Source organism: Poecilia formosa, unplaced genomic scaffold (genome assembly GCF_000485575.1).
Source record: "Poecilia formosa unplaced genomic scaffold, Poecilia_formosa-5.1.2 Scaffold18, whole genome shotgun sequence".
Lineage (NCBI taxonomy): Eukaryota > Metazoa > Chordata > Actinopteri > Cyprinodontiformes > Poeciliidae > Poecilia > Poecilia formosa.
The window spans coordinates 1,819,165-1,841,411 of record NW_006799957.1 but is presented as its reverse complement, the minus strand read 5'-3'; the positions used below and the strand labels follow the sequence as shown (position 1 = coordinate 1,841,411).

General features: G+C 38.2%; 1 protein-coding gene across 1 annotated transcript; it reads right to left on the bottom strand.

Moving 5' to 3' along the window:
* Positions 1 to 6: 6 nt before the first annotated feature.
* slc2a1b (solute carrier family 2 member 1b) lies at positions 7 to 20,768 on the bottom strand. The gene is made up of 10 exons (XM_007546954.2): positions 20,365 to 20,768; positions 9,030 to 9,125; positions 4,381 to 4,541; positions 4,037 to 4,277; positions 3,393 to 3,555; positions 2,368 to 2,555; positions 2,166 to 2,270; positions 1,626 to 1,727; positions 1,335 to 1,538; positions 7 to 375 (listed from the first exon to the last, which is right to left on the bottom strand). Exons 1-10 carry the CDS (start codon positions 20,377 to 20,379, stop codon positions 175 to 177), a joined length of 1,476 nt encoding a protein of 491 aa, XP_007547016.1. The 5' UTR covers positions 20,380 to 20,768; the 3' UTR covers positions 7 to 174.
* Positions 20,769 to 22,247: the final 1,479 nt, after the last annotated feature.

Sequence of the window (22,247 nt, the reverse complement as noted above, 5' to 3'; positions counted from 1 at the left end):
TATATATATATATATACATATATCTACTGTCGCTTTGGAGACGATGTCCGAAATGTGGTGACAGAGTGAAAATTAGTCCGACCAGAAGATCTGTCTACTTCTAACCAGCGGACCCTTCCAGCTCGCACTCGGCCTGCGAAAAAGAGTTTGTCTGAAACATTTGCATTCGTCCGCTCAGAGCTGAGAGTCCGCTCCCAGGCTGTTCAGCTCCTCCGGCGAGTGCTTCTCTGCTCCTCCGCCGGCCGTCTGGCGGAAGCCGGCGGCGATGTCGTCAAACGTCCGGCCCCGGGTCTCTGGCACTTTGAAGTATGTGAAGATGAAGAAGAAGAGCAGCAGGATAGTAAAGATGACAAACACGTAGGGGCCGCAGACTCGCTGTGAAGACATAAAAAGAGAACAACAGTTATCACTTCGAAATGTGTTCCTTCTTCTTTTTCTTCCAGTTTTAAACACTACAACTCCATACTTTCTGACTTGTTTGTGTACTTACAGTAATCTTTGCTACAGTGCGAAAGCACAAAATCTTACCAAGTATTTTTGGTTTAGTTTTTGGTGCAAACATCTTAGCACACTTGAGATAAAACAAAATTAGTTTACAAGTAACCTTCCAGCATGATTTAGGAGCTTGTTTAAGTGAATAATTTCTTAAAATTGGTTTAAAAAAAAAATACTAATTTGCCTGGCAGATTATTTCACTCATGAACATAAATTATAAGTGAAATAATCTGCCAGTGGAATAAGTACTTTTTTATAATTAGTCATGAATTCTGTCATGACAACAAACTCCCATATTTTGCTAAAAGTTATTTTTCTTTTTGTTTTTTGTTTTTTTATTTCTAGAAATTTGCACTAGAAACCAGACCAGAAATACTTAGTAAGATTTTGTTTTTGCAGTGCAATACCATATTTGTGAATTGTTTTATACATGGAAATGCTAAAGGTGGAAGATTAGCAACCATGTCCACAGAAACAGAACATTTCATGTTGTAATGTGTGGCGAGCGGCACCTTTAAATTAAAAGTTCTAAACTACACATTCATACCTTTAACAATGCGTCATTTTTTTCTGTAAATTCCAAATGAAACTCTCTTTAATTATAAATAATACATTAATATTCAGGGGATGTAAGGTGTAAGCATGATGTTAGTGTCATAATCCTTAAAATTATCATTTGGGTTTGTTAAAATTTGTATTTAATTGGTAATGTGCACAGAGAGAGCTCTCTGTGCTGAAAGCCTCTGCCTAAAAGCAAGAAGTTGCATTTTATCTTCTGGCCACACGAGGCCGTGCTTGACTAAGTTTATCACCAGGCCACTCTGTTTTTTTCCACTCACCTCTATATACTGGAAGCTCAGTGCCACTATAAAGTTGGCTGTCCAGTTGGAGAAACCAGCTACAGCGATGGCCGACGGCCTGGGTCCCTGAGAGAACAACTCCGCCACGATGAACCAGGGGATGGGACCCGGGCCCATCTCAAAGAATGCCACAAAGGCGAAAATGGCCACAATGCTCAAATAGGACATCCACTCGAGTTTCTCCTGCAGAAATAAAAGACGAGAAGGAAGATGAAAAATATGCGTGATGCGGAAAGTACATGTTTAGTGTTTCTTGAAAGGCGAGCCTACCAGCAGAGCCAAGGCTATGGTCATCAGGACGGCAGACACGGCCATGCCCATCAGTCCCAGGAGGTGCAAAGTCCTGCGTCCTGCACGCTCCACAACGAACAGCTGAAAAACAGATGAGGAAATACAGTTACACCAAGCAGAGCTCGGACAGCTGGGTTCACCGTTATTTCTGGCTGAACAAATTGTATCTGGGCAGATTTAATCGGATCCAATTTAAGCAAATTTAAAACTTATGAATGAATAAAGCAAAAATCAACCCAATCAAAAATAAGATAAAACTAAAATGGTTGAATTTTGAGTGAAGGCAGTGCAGCTGTATGGAAATTACAAACAACTGCAATCCTTTTGCTGACATTTGTGTCTGCAGTCAATGGATGATCATGCAGAGTGGAGTCACTAATCAAACAGAAATTAGTCACAGGACTTTACATTTACAGTTTGGCTTCAAGCATAAAAATATCCAGATATTTTTTATATTGCTTGTTTTAATACATTTAACATTACTTTTGTCATAAGAGCCGATCTTCATGCAGTACTTACAGAAACTACAGTGAAAGCAGTGTTAACAACACCAGCTCCGATGGTGGCGTACACTGGCTGTGGAACTCTGGCTTTCTCAAAGATGCGTGTGGAGTAATAGAAGACCTAAAGCAGAAAAACACACAATCCTCATGTCAGTGTCTTCAGCACCTTCCGACATTTACAACACACACAATACATGCGTAAATATCTAATAACTCACAGCATTGATTCCAGAGAGCTGCTGGGAGAGCTGCAGGATGATGGCGATGATGATGGGCTGGCGATAGAGCGGAGAGCGGAAAAGCTCCAGGATGGTGACTTTTTTCTCCCTCATCATCTGCCGGCTTTCCTCCTTCATCTCCTGCATGTCAGAACTCACGTCTGTCGCCCCTCTGAGCTTCTTCAGGACTAAAATGGGTCAAAAAAAGGTATTAGTTGTAAATTAAGCCAGATTATTCTTTCTCTTCTTGCATCTTGGAGTAATTTTAAACCATGCAGGCATATTCCAACAAAACTATAGCAACAAGGCATGGGCTGGTTACTAATATCACTAACTTCTAATCTGTAGTTAGGAAGAGATTAATTGGATGAATCGTGATGAATCGATTATTGAACTAATTGTCATCTAATTTAGTGACTGTTGAGTACCGACTCAAAAAAGGCTATTTTCTTAAAAAACAACTAAAGTAAAACTGTACAAAAAAATATACATTTTGCATTTAACATATAAAACACTTGTCTGTAAATATCTTCTACTCAGAACTCCTCAAGAGGCAGTTTTAGCTTTACATGGTTTAAATTTAGTAAAAAACAAAAATCTCCAAATAATCACGTTTACTGTGCAATAATTAATCGGCTGATCAAAAAAATAGACGATAGATCAACCCTACACTGTATCAATGTTGAGTCAAGCAGAAATGCTGAGTTTTTTTATATGCTGATGTTCTAAGTATTTTTTAGCTGCAAATGCATCCTTTGCTACAAATGATCAAGACATAAACTAACAAAATGCTGTTATGGCATTTTAGGCAATACAATTTTTAATTTCTTATTTAAAAAGTAATTAATAATTTGTTTATTTGTATTTTTTTTTATCTATTTATAGAAATGTTTAAGAAGGCTCCGGTGGTTTAATGACAAATCTGCAGAATGTGCCATTTGGTTTTATCTGATTAACTGATTAATCATTAGAATAACTGATAGAGTAATCAATTACTAAAATAATCATGAGTTTGTTTAAGTCACCTGTTTTGGCTTTGTTCTCTTCATTCTTGTTGATGAGCAGAAAACGGGGGCTCTCTGGGCACAGCGGCAGCAGGATGGACTGTATCACAGACGGGATGAAGAGGAAGCCCAGCAGCAGCGGCCAAAACTCAGCGTTACCCATGATCATCTCCAACCCGAATATCTGGAGAAAAGAAAACAACCAGAACATTATAGACCATCCATCCATTTTCTGTACACCCTTGTCCCTAGTGGGGTTGGGAGGGTTGCTGGTGCCTATCTCCAGCTAACGTTCCGGGCGAGGGGCGGGGTACACCCTGGCCAGGTTGCCAGTCTGTCGCAGGGCAACACAGAGGCACACAGGACAAACAACCACACACACTCACACCTAAGGAGAATTTAGAGAGACTCCAATTAACCTGACAGTCATGTTTTTGGAGGAAGCTGGAGAACCCAGAGAGAACCAGAGAGCACAGGGAGAACATGCAAACTCCATGCAGAAAGACTCAAGGCTGGGAATTGAACTCAGAACCTTCTTGCTGCAACTGTACCAACTGCACCACTGTGCAGCCCCATTATAAACCAGCTGCAAAGAACATGACAGGACAGCACAGGAACAGGAACATTACATGAGGTTAAAATAGGAGCATCCTCTGATCACCAACCTGTGCAATGAGGATGCCTATGACGATTCCCAGCTGGTGCAGCGTGCCCAATGCGCCTCTCAGGGCTGTCGGAGAGACTTCGCCGACATACATGGGCACAAAACCAGTGGAGAGGCCGGAGTAGAGACCCACTACAAAACGACCAATGATGAGCATTTCCCAAGAGCTGGCCATCTTTGAAAAACCCATCAGAGCAGCTGCGATGAAGGCTAAAATGTTGGCTATGAGCATGGAGTTCCTCCTGTAGAAGTCACAGAACCATTTAAAAGTCATGTCTGTAAATTAAAGAATGGTAAATGAGATGCTTTGCTTCAGTGCTTATGGCTCAGGTGTAATTTATTTACCTTCCCAAACGGTTGACAAAGAATCCAACAGAGAAGGAACCAAAAATGCCTCCGACAGAGAAGATGGACACAGAAATGGACCAGATTGCTGTGAGGAAGCTCTCGGAGATGGGCTCCTGGTAACGGTCTCTGTACGTTTCATTGATGAAATTCTCAATGATCTGTTTAAGAAAAGAACACATTCTTTTAGTGCACAAATATAAATATCACAGATTTATGCTGCGCTTACACGAGGCCGGTGCCTGGAAACTCCTGGTATTTTCAGATGTTGATTGGGAAAAAGTTCCACATTTAAACTGTAGAGGTCGGTGAATCGATCCAAAATATTGATAGCATCGATACCAAGTCGAAATCAGATCAATAATAGCATGGTGTGATATTTACTTTCAGATTCCCTCTTGAAATTTCAACTCAACTCTACCTGAAAAAAGATTTTGTTTTGATGTTCCGTCAAATGGCGATTTTTTTGTACTTTGTATTTTGTAAACTACATAAATTCTGCCCTGAGTTTTAATAAATTATTCAAAGAAAGAACTACAAAAACATCTAAATGTCAGAAGTTTGATGGTGATCGGTATTGGTATTGGCGATACTGGCAACGTATTTAATTGGTAGTAGACTGGAGCCAAAATATGAAGTATTAGGCAGCATTGCTAAGACACCTTAAGAATTGATTGCACATGAGTTTTGCACCCTTAGCTTCCAAACTTACTAGCTTCCATCTCTTTCTGAACAGTAACCCATCTCCCCTCTCCCATGAATGAAAGTGGTCATGTAATACATATATTCCTTATCAGAAATTGTGTCAAAGTTAGAGGCTTTCAGGCAGGTTCTCACTGCAAATAGGATCATAGATTTTAATGTTACATAATTAAACACAGCTCCAATTCACGGCAGTGCACATTTCTAATGCGATCATCACAGTTACATAAGTGCCTGAGTCTGATCATGCGCGCAATGTTGTCCTCCTTCTTAAATCACAGATGTTGGCAGAGCAGCAACCAGCTGAGGGCGGTACTAACTACTCTATGTAATCACCATAACTTCCTGTATAAACCAGGAAGTTTGTCAGTGACACAAAGGAGTGTCAGATTTCTCCTCCCCTCCCCCGTTGCCACAGTTCCCGTCACTAATCACCATGTCAACAAAACACTCCCACAAGTGGCGACACCAGCGTCTGTTTAGGAGTCATCTCTCATAAGACTCATAAAGGTCACCGCCTAGTCTGAACTTCAGTCAGTCCTGCTTGCCCCGGTTGTGTCATCCGTCTCCTGACCAGAGATCTTAATGCACTGGAAGCTGAGGAGAGGCAAGGGGAATTAGAAAGTCAGCAGTGTCCTGGCAACGTGGTTAAAGAGCGTGGCTATCACTTATCAAGGGCTTTCCTTTGGTGGCAGCACACATGTACACTGACACTGTGACCACAGAGCCTGGGTCATTTCCACTATCAACTTACACTCACAAGACCCCGCTTGGTGATATCACAAATATGCTATCATGCATTGCACTGTACCCATGGCCTTCACATACACACGTCTGCCACTTTATTTAGAGGCACAACTTCATGTGCAAAAGTTGCACGTAAAATCTTCAATATTGCTTTTTATGCAACCTTTTCAAACCCAAAGAGCCATTTTTGCCTGGAGTTCAGCTGAATAAAACTCAATAAGAGCCACAAAAGTTACCAGAGCTACTGAAGAAAGAACATTTAATACTTATCTACTTTAGGACATGCAGCATTTTTAAACCACAGCCTTTTTTTATTTTAAGTTGTAAAACACAAAAAACATCTTTTGCAAGTTTGTAGAACAAATATAGTGAGGAATGGGGAGGAAGCCTGGATTTCAACCTAATGACCAGAAAAAAAATATTCAAACTATTAGTAATTGCATTTTTAGTCTCATTCAGTAGAAATGCAAAACAACTTTTCTACGAGAAGAACTAAAACAAATGCATATATCTATATTTAAAACATTATTTAGTTCCTAATTACTTTTAGATCAAATTATAAAGAGCCATTGTGGAAGGTTCAAAGAGCCACATAAGGCTCTTGAGCTAATCTTAGAAATATTTTAGTATCTGTATTAGCATTTTCCTTTCATATTTTTTAAGATTCATATGACTTTTATTGTTTTACATAAACTAGAAAAATCTGTTTTGAGGCACTTGGATTCCACTTTTCATTGGCATAAAAAATTAAAAAGAGACTGTTTGACCGTTGAATTATTATTTGGTGTCTATTTTTTTCTTTTTTTGTTCAGACAGAAAGCAATTAATTTATTCCAGTTAACCTAGCAGCTGTAGCTAGGTCAAGTAGGCCTCCTAGCTGCTGGCTGATTCAGTTCCTATTTTGGGTTTTTATATTAAATACAAAGTAGTTAACACTTCAAAAATAGTTTTAAAGCTACCGTAGTTTAAAATACCAACAAACAACATTAGTCAGACATATTTTGCTCAGAGTAGTGATGTGTCATTTGAAAAAAGCCTCTTTGTAGCAAACAAGAAGAGTGAACTCCTGCTGCTGAGAGCTGAGTCCTCAGATGCCCCTGATCAGCTCTGCTGAGAATCCACGCACATGAGGGCGGGACTTCACTATGATTGGCTCACACAATAGCCAATCAAACACAAAGACAGTCTAGCGTCATACAATGAGAGAAGGAAGTGGAAGAGAAACTCTAAGGACACATGTAGTGACAGACGGAGGAAATTAAATGTGAAAACTTAACAATAAATAGCATCTGAAATGTTTAAAGTTTCTATATTCCCAAACGCAGATATTATAAGGATCATAGGAGCAATATGCCCCTTCAGAAACTTGTGGCCTTTGAAGAGTAGCACATGTCTGCCAACGTCACATTTCACAGTGCCTACTGACTGACTGTCAGATTCTAAGCATGTAATTAAAACAAAAAATGCTGTTGATGGTAAGCAGTATATTAAGCACGCAAATTGTGGAATCTCAGATATTTAACAGCACAAACAATGCTAAACAACTACGGATGTTTCTGTCGTTTCTAGGGTGAGCTTGTTCTGGCTGGAGCTCGTTCTGAACCCAACCAGTTTGGTTGGGTTCAGAACGGCACATGTAAAGTAAGGAGGATACTACAGAACAGTAGGAAACAAGGTCCTTGAGTGCATCTAATCAGAGACGAGGCTCAAGGTCTGCTCTAACAGCAGCATCACTGCAGCTTTTATCAAAAAACTGGGGCTGGGGAGAAAAAAGTGGCGGCGATAATCTAAACGGCGGATGCCGCATTCTGGTTGGGTAAGAATTAAGCATAAAAGAGCATCATTTTTCATCTTTCAAGAATCTGAGGTTGCTCAAACCTGAGTGTGTGTGAAAGGGAGAGGAGAGTTTTACACTGGGTCAGGTTGTCCCAGGAGAAAGGCATCCGACTCAGCTGACAGCAACATGCAAGGCATTTCATATCTGAGCCATGGGGCAGACAGCCACCATTTATTGTGCTTAGAAAAAAAAATAAATAAGTGGCTGTGCTCACAGCTTCAATGTTCTCGAGGCAAAAGAAGAGAATATCTTTAAAGAATGTCCTTTCTGCAAGGAACAACTTCTAGCTCTGTGATACTTAACATATTGTCAACAATAAACAATTTTCTTGGTTTTATGGTTGTAACTAATTATGTTAATGATTGTCCTCTGAAAAAGCCCCCACATTTGAATATTTACTAAGAAATATAACCTCTTTCCACCTGTTCCCGATTTAGTGGTTCATGTTATATCGTCAGGAAGTGATTTTATCTCTGTCAGATCTGAAAACATTTCTTTTGTTTCAATCAACTTTTAATTTCACAAGAGGCTGAGAAAAGGATGATTCAGCTGACAGGTAATATATCAGGTTTCTGTAAAAAAAAACCTCAGGTCTTAAAAAGGGAAGGTAAAGAAATTCAGGGTGTTTTTTTTACATTTCATGTCATTGTAGGAGTTCTTCTCCAGATTTCTCCACATTTTTGAAGTCTGTTTAAATCACAGCCTAGAACATTTTTGACAGCATGATAATTAAGGTGTTTTTTTCTTGTACTGTAAGCAGAAATTGTTAGGTGTGAGCATGGTCAAGGTGATAAAAAAATATATCTGACCTGTTTGGCAACCTGTGAGTCATATGAAAAGGCAGCTGTGTGGCTGCAGGGTGTGTCCGGACCAATGCAAAGCCATCTCACAAAAGTTATTTACTTGTGATGAAATGTTTGACATTCCAGGAGAAATTAGTCTCTCTGGTTTCCCAGTCTGTCAAAACCCACATTACAAATGCTCCTCTGGGGGCATGAAGATTTATTTTTCATTATTTTATTTAGCTACAAGGATAGGTAAGTGTTTGCATATTATTTTTTCTAAGAAAAAAATGCTGCCCTTTTCCAGCAGACTGCTGAACAGACGACGTCCTTTTTAGGGCACAGAAACTCTGGTACTAATGTCCTTGGACTTATTAGGACAGAAGAGAGCTACTTTTATCTCTTCTCTTAACCCAAACTTTTCCTATTCTGTCCTGGCATCCAGTCATGCAAGCAAACAAATTCAGAGTTAACTAATTTTTTTTTTTTTTTTTAACAGATATTTAATGCTTTGTTAATTTGTACTATTGGTCTAAAATGGACTCATGTCCTGATAATCTAAGGTTGAGTGTCCAACTCACCTTCTGTGGAGCATTGATGACACCTGTGTTGTAGCCGAACTGCAGGGAGCCAATCACCGCAGTGCCAACGCTCATCAACAAGGGAAACGTTATTTGCTGCAATCAAAAACACAAAGCACAGGTTTTGTATTCAGTGAAAAGACCATCTCAACCAGTTACTCACCATCTTAACCAACAAACATTCATTATTTCAAAAGCACAAATGACTTCAGATTATAAGGCTAAAACAGCATCACTTTACTGAGTCTATTTTATTTGGCTAAAAACTCTGATGCAGCTCTGCTTTCCACTTTCCGGGAAAAGTTTTGTCTGATATTGTTTTAGTTATGTTTTTTTTTTTTTGTTTTTTTTTTGAGAAAGATATTATTCTATGGCTTTTTCTGCATGTTTAAAAGTAGTAGTTATTTGTAATAACGTAGTTCACGGTTAATTTCCAAATGCTACAGAAGGATTGATTTGACATCCAGATCTGCAGAATATTATATAATGTAAGGCTCATAGATAATAAGTAAAAGAATATTGCAACATGTAGCATAAATTATATTTATATATTTACAATGAAAAAACAAAACAGATTAAGATAAATGTTATGACTGAATAGTAAGGAATGTTTCTTGGTAGCGGTCGGTATGGGATTCTACTGCTTGATAACCTTGATTTTAACCTTGATTTGGTTTTGTAATAATGACATGTTAATGTCCATATTAAGTCAAAACTTGACTTGGTTATCAATTGCTTGCACAAAAACATTTAACCTTCATAAGGGTGGCTCAAAATATTATTTGTCTTTTTTTTAAGGGAGATAAAATTGCATTAGTCTTCTTTCAGTCAGCTGATAGGCAGTGTGCAGTAACAGGTAGAGAAGGCTTTTGTCAACATTTCATCTGGGTTCTCGCGAAAATATATTAACCATATTAATCTTACCATATTAACCGTTGCATGTTTGGAAATTTTTACTTTTTGCACTTTGATATCTTTACCAGACCTTCCACTGCTCTTATTACTTTCAATATTATCCCTCTGTATTGCTTTTTATGTTTAAGGTATTTGACCATGAGGCATATTCAACCCCATGTAGTCATCCTTATTGTCCCTGAACTTTTGACCGGGGTTTTCTATGTAAGCCTCTCTGATGAAAACGGTCCTGGTTAACCCCAGGTGGAGTGATGCTTTGTCTGTGTTCGTGTTCCTGTGATTACAGAGCTCATTTTGAGCTGAAGCTCAGTAGAGCCCCATAGATTAGAAAGGATTTTCCTCATACCAAGAAGTAAATAAAGCATGGTGGGGTATGCTGCTTTCATCTTTCCTCCTGCAGGCCAAGGAAATAGCAACCTTATTAAAACACTATCTTTTTGTCTTTTAGCCACAACGACTTTCTGCAGAACTACGAGTTGCTGTGGTTATATACATAAATTGCAGAAATTAACATTTTCACAAAAAAAAAAAAAAAAAAAAATTTAATTGAGTATATTGCCTCAATTCATGGTAAATGAAGGCTTTAATTATTTTAAAGTTTTAAAAAATTCTCAATCATATGTTCTCTGGGTATATGGTGTAACAAAACCCTGTCACTCCCGCACTTGTTGCAAAGCACTGTCATTCAGCTTGGCTGAAAAAAGACCACTTAACTTTTGTGTCACTCAAATCCAGAAAAAATAGACAAAACATTCATGTAAGGAAAAAATCTAAAGGAATAACAACCAACTGTCTTAACATGACACTATTTTTAGTGGCCTGTCGATTCAGGAGTTATCTGATCAGCTCGCTCAATCACCAATAAAACATTTTAACCGGTTTGCTATACTTGTGTTTCTTTGTTCTAGGTTATGTCAGTCAACATAATCTCTAATATAAGTGTAATATCCTATATGATTTAGTTTGTCTGTTTTGTAGAATTTTATGGTAGTTCTACTTTAGGTTTTCATACTGTGAGAACCTCCCATGACTAGTTTTTAACTGTTTTGTCTTTTATAACTCACTGAGATCATCCAGGCTGGAAAGTTCATGTTGTTTATACGTCCAGTGCTGTTTCAGTGATTTACTCTGGATAGCTGCCTCGTATTTTGGAAACATAAGACAATCACATGCCTGGATGTCACCTCAAAGGCTTTTTCTAACCTGAGGAGAAGTAACCAAGCAGAGGCCTTACCGAGTTTAGCCACATAATGATATTAAAGTCAAAAAAGGACAAGCACTCCCTGAGGCTGTAAATAATGACATGCTAAAGTCCAAGAGACAGTTTATTCATTATCACGTGTAGGGTAAGTAATATAAAACACCTTTTGTGACATGTGACTGGAAGTAGCAATAAGAAGTTTGGAAACTATGACTATAAACCTTCAGTGATGACTAAGTGGGTTTATGGGACCCAAACTGCCAAGAACATTTCTATCATGCAATTAGAGCAGCACTGTTTGAGGCTTCATGCTGGTGATGCTAAATTCCTCAGGAGGAAGCTAAATTCATTTTTTGTTTCGGTAACCAGCCCTTCTGGTGAGTCCATGTTCAACGCAGAGCATGAAGGTCCGTTCTTTATCACCAGAAGAACTGAAAGTTATTCTCTATACTAGGAATGGAGGGAGTGGTGAAAAGTATATTCAATACATTATAACTATTTTGTTTGTTTGCTTTAAACTAGGGATACTGATTGGGAAATGTTTAACAATATGGGTATTCATTATTAATGCTTATGTTGTGGAAGAAAAGCAATGGTGGGCACACCAACGCACTAGTAGCAGAGCTACGTTTCCGTTAATTCAAATTCAGTTCAAATTACATTAAAAATTAATTTTTTAAGAGGTATAACACTTGTTTTGTTACAAAATGACTGACATTAGCCGGTACCAGGGGTGCACAGATTTATCTGCGCTGATTTTCTTAATTTTGGGAGATTGGTGAAAAGTCTGAAAACTATTAAGGTAACAAACCCAAAAAGTTCTCAATAAAAAGGTACATATGTTTTTTTTTTTTTTAAGTATTTTGAAAAAGAAGCACAGCAGGTGAAACCGAATGCCAAATGTGAATCAGTTCCAGCTGATCTCATTAACAACCAGCTTTTTCTGCCGCAAAGCTAATATGGTCCACTGAGCGACAAACAAACCAAATTCTTTCTTGCTTTTTCAGAAGGTTGCTCTTTACACAGTGATGACTGCTGTTGTTTCTCCAGAAATCTCCAATTTTGCTGAAATCTTCATAGCAGCCTGGCATTTACATTAAACTTTTCACGTAATAAAAACAAGATTATTTTGAAGAAAACCTCTCAGCGTTTCATTAAAAAAAAAAAAAAAAACAGCCCTGAGAAACTATTTCAGATGATTATGTAAACTGTTCTCCTCTGAGATATTATGAAAGCGCACACCGCTACTTTTAAATGTGACAGAAGACCTGGCAAGCCTGAAACTGCCCAGTTTTCTCCCCCTAGATCTGATAGTGAAGAAGAAAACCTGTGTGTGGGTTTTTTGGAGGCTGTCGCTGCACGCCTGTTTTCTATAAAGGACACGTACAAACTGACGTACAAACTTTTTCAACCAATAGCGGCTCCCGTTTTTCAGGTCATCGAGTTCGTAACGCAGTTTGTCAGCTGTATATTAAAACACACACTGACTTCGTTTAGCATTCTGGGTGTGAGGTTTAAAGCAGGCCTTGGGGTAAATGAGGAAATCCACATTCTGATTCTGAAGGTATATTCTGAAGAGCTCTCAGAGAACTACCAGCTGCTTTTTACTATCAACAATGAAATCCTGTTGGTGCCTCTGGGACAAATCTATCTATTTAAATCCCTCCTCTCTTCAGGGAATAGATGTATTTGTCCACAAAAAAAAAAAAAAATCTCCTCAAATGTGGATGTTTGACTTCAGCCTCAAACGGCTCTTAGCACTTAGATACTCTAGCTTTCAACCCTTCAAAACACACAAACTGGACAGGGAATCAAATTTATGAGAAGCACAGAGTAAAACTTTAAGAGAGCATTCTAAAGAAATCCTAACAGTTTAACCAGAACTGACTCTCCCAGATGATAACAAACCCTTCCTTGTTTACTGTGAAAATCCAGAATAAGAAAGTAGGTGAGATATTTTATGTTTCCTGGAACTCATAAACAAGAAGGCCAGCATTATACTTTGCTTCCTCACAAGAGAAACAGTGAGGTTACACCCATTAGAACTATCCTACTATCGAAACGTTGGAGCCAATCCTTCTCTCCTCATGCTTCGTGTTACATCCCTGGCATGTTTAATGCAGCAGGAGCTTTCAGATGTGTTTACATTTCCAAAACAAGTGGTTTGACCTGAGCAAGCAGTCACAAGGTTTTTGAATAAACTTTATCAAAGCCCTTCCTGGATCCCTTCATGCAAATGTTTTGTGTTTGCATGTGAAGGTTTAAGCAAGACATAAGTCTGCAAGCAGGACTTTTCTGTCCAGTCATGGCAGCAGTGCACAAAACACAGCCAACAATGAGCACATGTAAACTGGTACAGTCAGATGAGCAGAACAGGAAGAGTTGAAAAACCACCGTCAAATCGGTAGACGCTCAGCCATTCTGATCCTTTTTTCAGTCACGTAGAACTGGCTCTTGTTCAGTTGACGCAACAATAAAACGTAGGAGGAAATGAAGCAGGGCAGAAGCCCCGACCCAAATTTGGGCATGTGTAACCACAACCACTGACATGAACCAGCATTTCACTCTCCATCCTCCCGCTCAGCCAGGGGACCTGAAGGGATCAGTGTGCTGAAGTACAGAATCTCCTGTTGATAAAGGAGAATCTCCCTCCTAACATCCTTATACTCTTTGTGCAGTTGAATATTTCTCCTTATCCTGACGACCGTGAAGGTCAAAAAAGGAAATACAGCCCAGGCTGTGAGAATCCAAGCCAGCTGACAGAGAGGTGACGTCAATTCATGATAATTTAATCAAGAAAATGAGGGTTTAGCTACAAAAAGGGATGTCAACAGGAAATCCACAAGTGATTCAACACCTGTTGCCAGATAAGGTCCTTAAAAGCATCCTTTTAGCATCCTCAAAACCTTAAAAAACCTTAAAAATAAGAGTATCTGCGGGCTGTGGCAAGTTAAGTTGAAGACTTTTTTTATTACCACCCTGAATTAAAATTAAGACCAAATAAAGTATAAATATAGTTGATGGTTGGGGGATCATAGTATTACAAGCAAATCAGTGAAACTTCTGGGGTCTATTTGTGGCTCTTGGCAGCAGCTTTGTGTTTTTCAAACAGCATATGACTCTCTACAGCCTTGACATCCACAGTGCCTAGCTTAAAAGTTGGTGTGCACAGAATATACCTAACCTTTTATGGGTTGGCAACAGAAGTGAGCCAATGGCAAAAACAATCGTCATCCATCCAACTGGTAACAAATTTGAATTTACCCACAATGGACACAGAAAAGCTATACTAGCAGCTAGTTTATACTAGTGGTAGTCTCCACTGCCTCAAGTCACAGAACGCAACAAAAATGTTTGTGTGCGACTCAAACTTTTGCCTGACGAAAACGTCCCATGAGAAAAAGAAAAACTACATAGAATATAGAAAATTAAGTAGTCATGCAATGACAGAATTTAAGACCTGTGATTAACTTATTTAGATTATAAAAGATTTTAAGTCATTTTAATGCCTTAAATTTAGATACAAAAACATGAGAAGCCCTTTAAGTCATAAAAAATTAATTTTATCCAACAAACATGGCACAAAGTATAGCATCTCCATTCATGAAGTGTAAAATAGAAAAAACAGATTCTTTACGAAGGGAGCAATGAGTTCAATCTGATGTAATAGAAGAAAAAACGGATGTATAACCAATTGCTTACCACAGTTTTTTCACACATGAGCAGCAGTGTCTGTGATCTTTAGTTTCTTTTAATTTGCATTCCACGTGTCATATGAGAAAAAAAAATTACATTTCATCACAAGGCACATTAAAAGGAAAACCACTTTGGTTCGACTCCAAATAAGGAACTTCAAAACTGCTGCAATCAAAAAGTAGGTCACTTCAACAGAGAGTTTTGAGCAGCCTTGTGTTTTTAAAATGCAAAATAAGTCATAAATGTTTAAAACTATCTCACTTGCACTCACAAACATAGAGCTACAAATGGTTTTTGGTGTCTGGTCTATAAAATTACAAACACTTTTCAAACGTCCTTGAGGGTGTTCTAAAACTTACTGTTTTACCAGCCACAATAAATATTCACTTAAAAACACTACAAATTTAATATTATGGAATAGGACATTTTTGCATAAACTAAGCAAAAAATATTTGTAATAAGTGAAGCTCTGCAAAAGGTAGTTTTTCTGTTTCTCGGTGACTCATCTTAGCCATTCATAAGTACTTCCCCGGTGAATGAGTAAAGGATTAAAAGCAGGCAGAAGTGCGACTCATTTCATTTCCTTTTTGCCAGTCTGCGCCGGATCAACCGCTCTGGCCTACACTACACCCATCACGTCTCTCAGCATGTCATCTCTTTGGTCTCAGCTTACACAGCTGTGCGGAGCCCGACATGCGCCCGCCTCCTAGAGCGCCCTCACACTGATAGCAAACCCTGCTCCCCCACGGTGGTCACTTAACAGTTAAACAGTGGTCAGCAGAGAATACATCCATCTTTGTGATTAATAAAGCTATAGCTTAGATTCTGAAAGAAATGTCCTTTATCTTGTGATACTGTAGTGAATTAAAAAAAGTCAGATGATTAAAAAAAAAAAATGCAAATCATGACAAGCATTGTCTACATGAGGGGTGTCCAAAGTGTGGTTCAGAGGCCATTTGTGGACACTGGAGTGATTTTGTTTGGCCCCTACACGCAATTCAATAATGTTTGGACTGCCAGGATTTAAATTTGACAAATTTAAATACTCTTAACATGAAAAATGTTGGGAACAATGCAAAGTATATAACATTTTCATTTTTTGCTTACATTTGAAATTCTTAGTTAACAGGAACAAAAACATCCAGCTACAAAAAAATTTATTAATTTGAAAAAGTTTTGAAAATTGGGCACAACTCTAAATTTGTCTTTCCAGAAATGATCTGTAATATTTTGCTGTTGTTGTGAAGGTAAAACTGTTACATACCAACAAAATATAAATAATTCAAATCCCAACAAGGAAAAAAATAAACAACTGTCTGCCTCTTCTGTTTTGATATGCCAAATATGTTAACCCATTGTTGTTGTTTCAGATCTGGACTTGTTTAGGTTATTACTGAAAAGTTGAAGGTTAAATAAAATCCCAACAAAATAAGGAATAGACTTCCATTTTTAATAAGAAAAGAAGGAATTGGGCCCAGACGTACTTTCAATTTGCCAAGTATTTCTTGTGAAATTTCTTGCAACACGAGATATCTCCTTCTTTCGGAAGGGCTGTATCATGAAATATCTGCAGGAAATCATCTTTTGTATGCAACCCCAGCTTCATTATCCACATTTGTGTCCACAGTTAAGAATATGAAGCAGCTAACGTTGCATGTTTGCCGTGTGAAGCATTTCCAATTGGTCTCATGCAGAACATCGGGTCACCTGTACACTATGTACGGGGTACTCAGCCAATGCCACTGCAAAAGTCTTCCGGGCCTTATCTATCAGTTCCAGTGACACTTCAACCAGACACAGATAAAGACGTATTTATAGTCTGCTCCGCCCCCAGGAATGTGTTGACTGAATTTAATTGTGACACTAGTGACAGCTCACTTGTAATATTAAAGTCAACAGTGTGTATATTTCTGGACATAAGGCATGGGTGAGCAACTTAACCATGACAGCATCAAAACAAAAATAAAATCCAAAACAACATGTGTAATATGATCTAGCCACTTTCATTTCGTTGTAGTTTATAAAATGTTACATACTGATCGTCTGCACACTATGTTTATTGTTGTTTTGTACAAGTGAAACCTCAGGTACAAAATTAGAATAAACAACTGTTAAATATGTAGTTTTCAAGAAAACATTCTTCTTACTTAGAATTTTATATCTTCCGGCATTCTGCTCTTTATAAAGACAAACTAAGTTCCTGCGCACTATTCACGTCAATTCCACATGTTTAAACACTCCAATTTATTCCAGCTCCCATCAGTATTTAAAACAATCTGGACCTCTGAACACATAAGATTTACGATGCATGGTGGGTTTAATCATGGTCTTTATGATCCATTGACCACAAAAGAATTCAATATTGAAGTAGCTAAAGGGTTACGAGTAAGTAAGATGGTGCTCTGCTAGTTTAAAGGGAATTGTCTAAAGATATTTCAAACTGAGATTAGCGGTATTGCACGGAAGATAAAAATATATCAGCCTTCTTTCAGGCAGTGCACAGTAACAGGAGTGGGGGAGAGGGACAGCATTGTGCCACTGTGTTTTCCATGTCAAATACCCACAAGAGACTAAAATCTTTTCCTCAGTATTTACCTCATTAAAGGCACTCTGAAGTGTAGGAATGCTATGGTAACTAATTGAAGTGCTTTTGAAACTATTACTGCTTAAAACATTTATAAAATTTTAGACTGGCAATGTCTAGTGCAGATTCGAAGGAGCTGAGAATCGGTCTTGTTTTTCAGAACAAATTTCACTTGTTATATAAAAAAAAAAGGATTCAACCACTTCCTGGGGCTTTAATGCTTTTGAAGTCAATATGAAGCATGTTTACTGTTGACCCAAGTGGCATTCATGTGTTAAAGAAACTGTGGTCACAGATGGTTGGACATTATGTGAAGACAAACATGGTGGAGGATCCACCAGGAGCTGCTTTCTTTTCTCTATTTACTGACAGTCACTTTTACTAAAAATATGTGGGCTTTACTGTCCCCAAAATACTGTCCCTTATCCTTTCAATGAGGGTGTACAGCTGATTCTCAGCTAATGGAGCTGTTCTGTCTTTGGGTCAAGCAGGTTTTGCCCTTCTATCCTCCAAAAAGTCTCTACACTACCAACAATGGTAGGGTACACCTTAATACACGTTAAACACAGTATGTCTGACTTCATACCAGTCAGAGGACTAATAAAATACCTTAAACATGGAATCTTGCTTCACTCTGCATCATAGTCAAGTTGTAGTGAAATCTTCTTTTGCAGAAAATCCTCATTGTGCCTCATTACAACAAAGATGACAGTTACATTAGGAGACATGCCGAGGGGAGGCAGTCTTGCAGATGAAAGGAAAAACTACTGGAGCATTTTAAGAGCGGTCAGAGTTGGCAGAGGTCTGACAAGCAGGGAATGGAAAAGACTTCAGCTGCTGTCATTGCTGATGTACTATGAGCCAACGGTACTGACTCTGGACCCCCCAATCAAAATACCTGCTGCCATACGAGTTGGCAAGAACTTAACAGCTCTCCAGTTCCAAACAGAGCAGATCAGCCATGTGCTTGGCCCCAGGTAACAATCCTCATTTGGGTTGGAAGACGGGGGGGAAATTTTCCAGTTGACAAAAATCACTGAAAATCCAATGCTAAAAGGATAAGTTCAAGATATTAGAAATAATTACCAAAGCACTTTCCATAAGCAATGTCCTTCCTCTACAGCATTAACAAGCCGCACCTTGTTGGGACAATAGTTGCCAATAGAGACGCTGCAGATTAAACAAATGAATCACTTCAATGGAGGCCAAACTATGACTGGTGACGTGTTAATCTGCTCTTAACTACCCAACTCTAATTGAACGCCACATATTAAAATCCCGATCACAAGACGGCGATTAGCCTATGCACGGAAACATAAATACACACAACAGCTCAGAAGCACCAATGAAAGCAACATCTGACACAGAGGGAGCTCTAGGCTTGAAGACTCACTATTTTCTCTAAGAGCTCTTATTCAGGAGCAACTCTGTGTCACCATCACACCGTGAAGTGGAAACACTGAGAACCATCCCATAATGTCCCTGAGCCCCCTCCCCCTGCAGATGGAGGGACATAAAGGACAGCCAGGGAAACATCAAGGGAAGAGCAGGAGGAGGATGGGGGGGCTGAAGTCCTGTGGTGTTTATGCTTCACTGGTCTCCGTGCAACTTGTGACCAAAAACATAGCAGGATGGAGCTAACATTATCACGCAGCAGATAAGTCATATTTTCAGGACATGGAGCATTATAATACATAACTCTGAACTTAATGAGACAAATACACCATCATATTGTTCCGATATGATTAGTTTAAATATGTTTGTTCTGAAACAAACCAGAACCTTTAGTTGATAGCTTGATACTGTATCAGCAGGACTGACAGAGTGTCACCAGTTTTTATAAATTGTTCCTGATACAAAATGTTAGAATGTTCTGAAACCAGATTGCCAAAAACATCGACTGTTAAGGAAAACTGTTTTGAAAGTAAATCACATTAAAAAATGTCGATACTAGACTAAAGCTAAACATTAGTATCTTTGAATATAATAGGCAGCAAAATTATTAAAGACACATGTCATTATTTTCAAACCAAGCTAATCATTTTTCAGCAACTAAAAATTTGTTAACTTTTTATTAGTTTTATAAGAAAAACATGCCACTTTTTAGTATTTTAATAAGATTTTCACACTGAGAAGATTTTGTTGGCCTATACTTAAACTTTCATAAACTTCAAGTTTAATAAACACATCCTAGTATGAAACGCCTTCTAAATTCCTGTGGTATTACAATATTTAGCAAAAATAATACATATGAACCCTATGAGATTCTCTTTCATGTATTTTACTCCAGAAATTACTTTGAAACAGTAATCAGATAGGCAGAAGTTATAAACCAGATCTTTTTTTTTACCCCTTCCTTTTGTTTTGAAAAATAAAATCTAAAATGTAATCCTGATTATCTTACTTATTTTTGTTTTAAATGTTACTTTTATTGTTTTATTTTAATAACTAAAACAATTAACGTTGAATACATTCGGAATATTAGTACCACACACATAAGTATTAATCATGACGTATCCGGGGGTCTTTTGTAACTTTAGTCACGTAGCCCCTTACAGGAACGGACCACCTCAGTCTGCATCGAGCCCCCTTCCGTGACGTCATGACGCATAGTAAAAAAAATGAAACATGTGGACTTAAGATTCCCGCAACTTTAAATAATTTGAATGTGATCGGACCTATTAAATAAAGACACACATATTGACTTGAGATGAAATCAAGACTATAATAGCTATAATTTTGGGATTAAAACACTATCAGACGCAACAACTATGTAATAAGCAGACAAAAGGATGTTTAAGTATTAGCTGTGTCATGGCGCCCAACGGGTTAAAAAATAAGAACTGGGTGAAGTGAAATCTCACGCAATGCCTTTAAAACCACCGGCAACTAAACGAGTTTGACAGGATAGAGAGCTTGTTGTTGCGAAGTTTTATTACCTTTCCTGAGTCCATGGCAGCGAAGGGAGAAAGGCGTTTTTCTCTTTGTCTGTCAGTTTATCGTTAGAGTTGATGGACAGCCTTCCTACGGATCTCCGTTCAGAAATTGTTCATCTTTACTAAACTTCTGTTCCTCTGAAAAGCCTTTGAGTCTTGGGAGTTTTCTACTTTTCAAGAAGTCTCTCTCTGTTTCAGCGTGGTATCTCTCTCTCTTTAACCTTGTATCAGGTCTGGTCCTTCACCCTTCCGTCGGTTGAAATGAGATCTCCTTTCTTCTGTTTCGTCTCACGCAGTTTTCGTGGATGTGTAAAAACTTCCAGCTGCAGCAGCCTTCTGCCTCTTCAACCTTATGGAAACAGACATGCAGACATGAGCTGAGCCACGCGTTGATATAGCAAAGATGACGAGTTTCTAAATGGGTTGTCCGAAGCAAATGAAGGTCCTCCCACTTAGCGGAAGCCCGTAGAGGAGCGAGTCCTGACCCTTTGTGTATTATCAAACACTTTAAAATGTAGGAGGTCCACAAAAAATCAAGCTCCTCCCTCTCGCCTTGTACTTACATGTGACTTTTAATCAGCCGGAATATCGTCGAAAGTTAATTTTATTCATGCAGACAAACACATTGCATATTACACAGGGTGATGTACGCAAATTTAAGGTTGAATATTTACAGCGGCTTTAAAAAATCGGTTTATCAGAAAATTTTAATGTTACACAACACCAATAAAAATTATTTGAATGCAAAAATTGTTACAGTTGACCTACACAGTCCTTGGGAAAACTGACTTGACAGTTGTACAGCAGTCATTGACATACCCCAAAAGATGGGTATACTACAGGAGGTCATTGCTGTATACCCTGGATTATGTAAAGTTGAGTGGAAGGAAAAAGTGTACCAAACAAAGATTTACAAAAAGCATGTAGCCTTAAAATAATTATGAAACAAAGCCTATTCAAGAGTTTGGGGATTAATGAAAAAGGTTGAAAAAGTGTGTCAACATTTGCCATACTACTTATTGAAGGTTAAAACTGTCACATCCCAGTTAAGCCACACCAGAACCACAGAGAAGGATCTTAAGTCAGTGGTGTCCAACAGCACTGGCTGTATAATTCTTTTCAATAAACCTTTCTCTGATTTGCTTGGAGAGTTAGTTTCAGGAGTAGTGATTAGTAATGCATAAAAAATGCAAGAACTGATCAAACTATATTCTAAAAAGCGGTCCTTGCATTCCAAGTGGACTTTATGCGATCTCAAACATCACATTTTTCCGGTTTCTAGCTGAATAAAGAGGGCCTGGAAAAACCCCGCCAGTGGAGACTTTGTATCACATAAAGCCGTTGATTAAAGTCCAGTACTTACTCTGTCTTTTCCTTATTTGCTTGTTCTTAATCATGTTTTCTGCTCTATCTGCGTACTTAGGCTTAATTTACTCTATATCTAACTGGTCCCATGTTAATTTCCTCCTTGAAAATTGAGTCTTCACTTGACTCCCTTCCCTTGATCGCAAGTAATCCTCTCTTATATTAAGTTTAGTTTGGCGGTCCCTAATTTTGTTCTGTTTATGAATCATCTGCTTTTGAAATGTTTGTTGTTAAAAGATTTTATAAATTCCACACCCGCTTGCCTGCACAGTTTTGTTTATATATACATTTTTTTATGATGTTTCCTTTAACCTTTGCGAGACATAAAGCATAAGGAATTATATTCCATCTTTATTTGCAAAAATATTGAACATGGTCCAAAATCTACTGGGGTTCTTTGTGTAACTTTAAAGTTGGAAACTACTTTTTGACATGGTTTCTAAATATCCCCCAAAAAATATACTAAAATTGATGTTTTGAGAAAAATGAAATTGATTAGTTTTATTAGTACTAAATTTGGT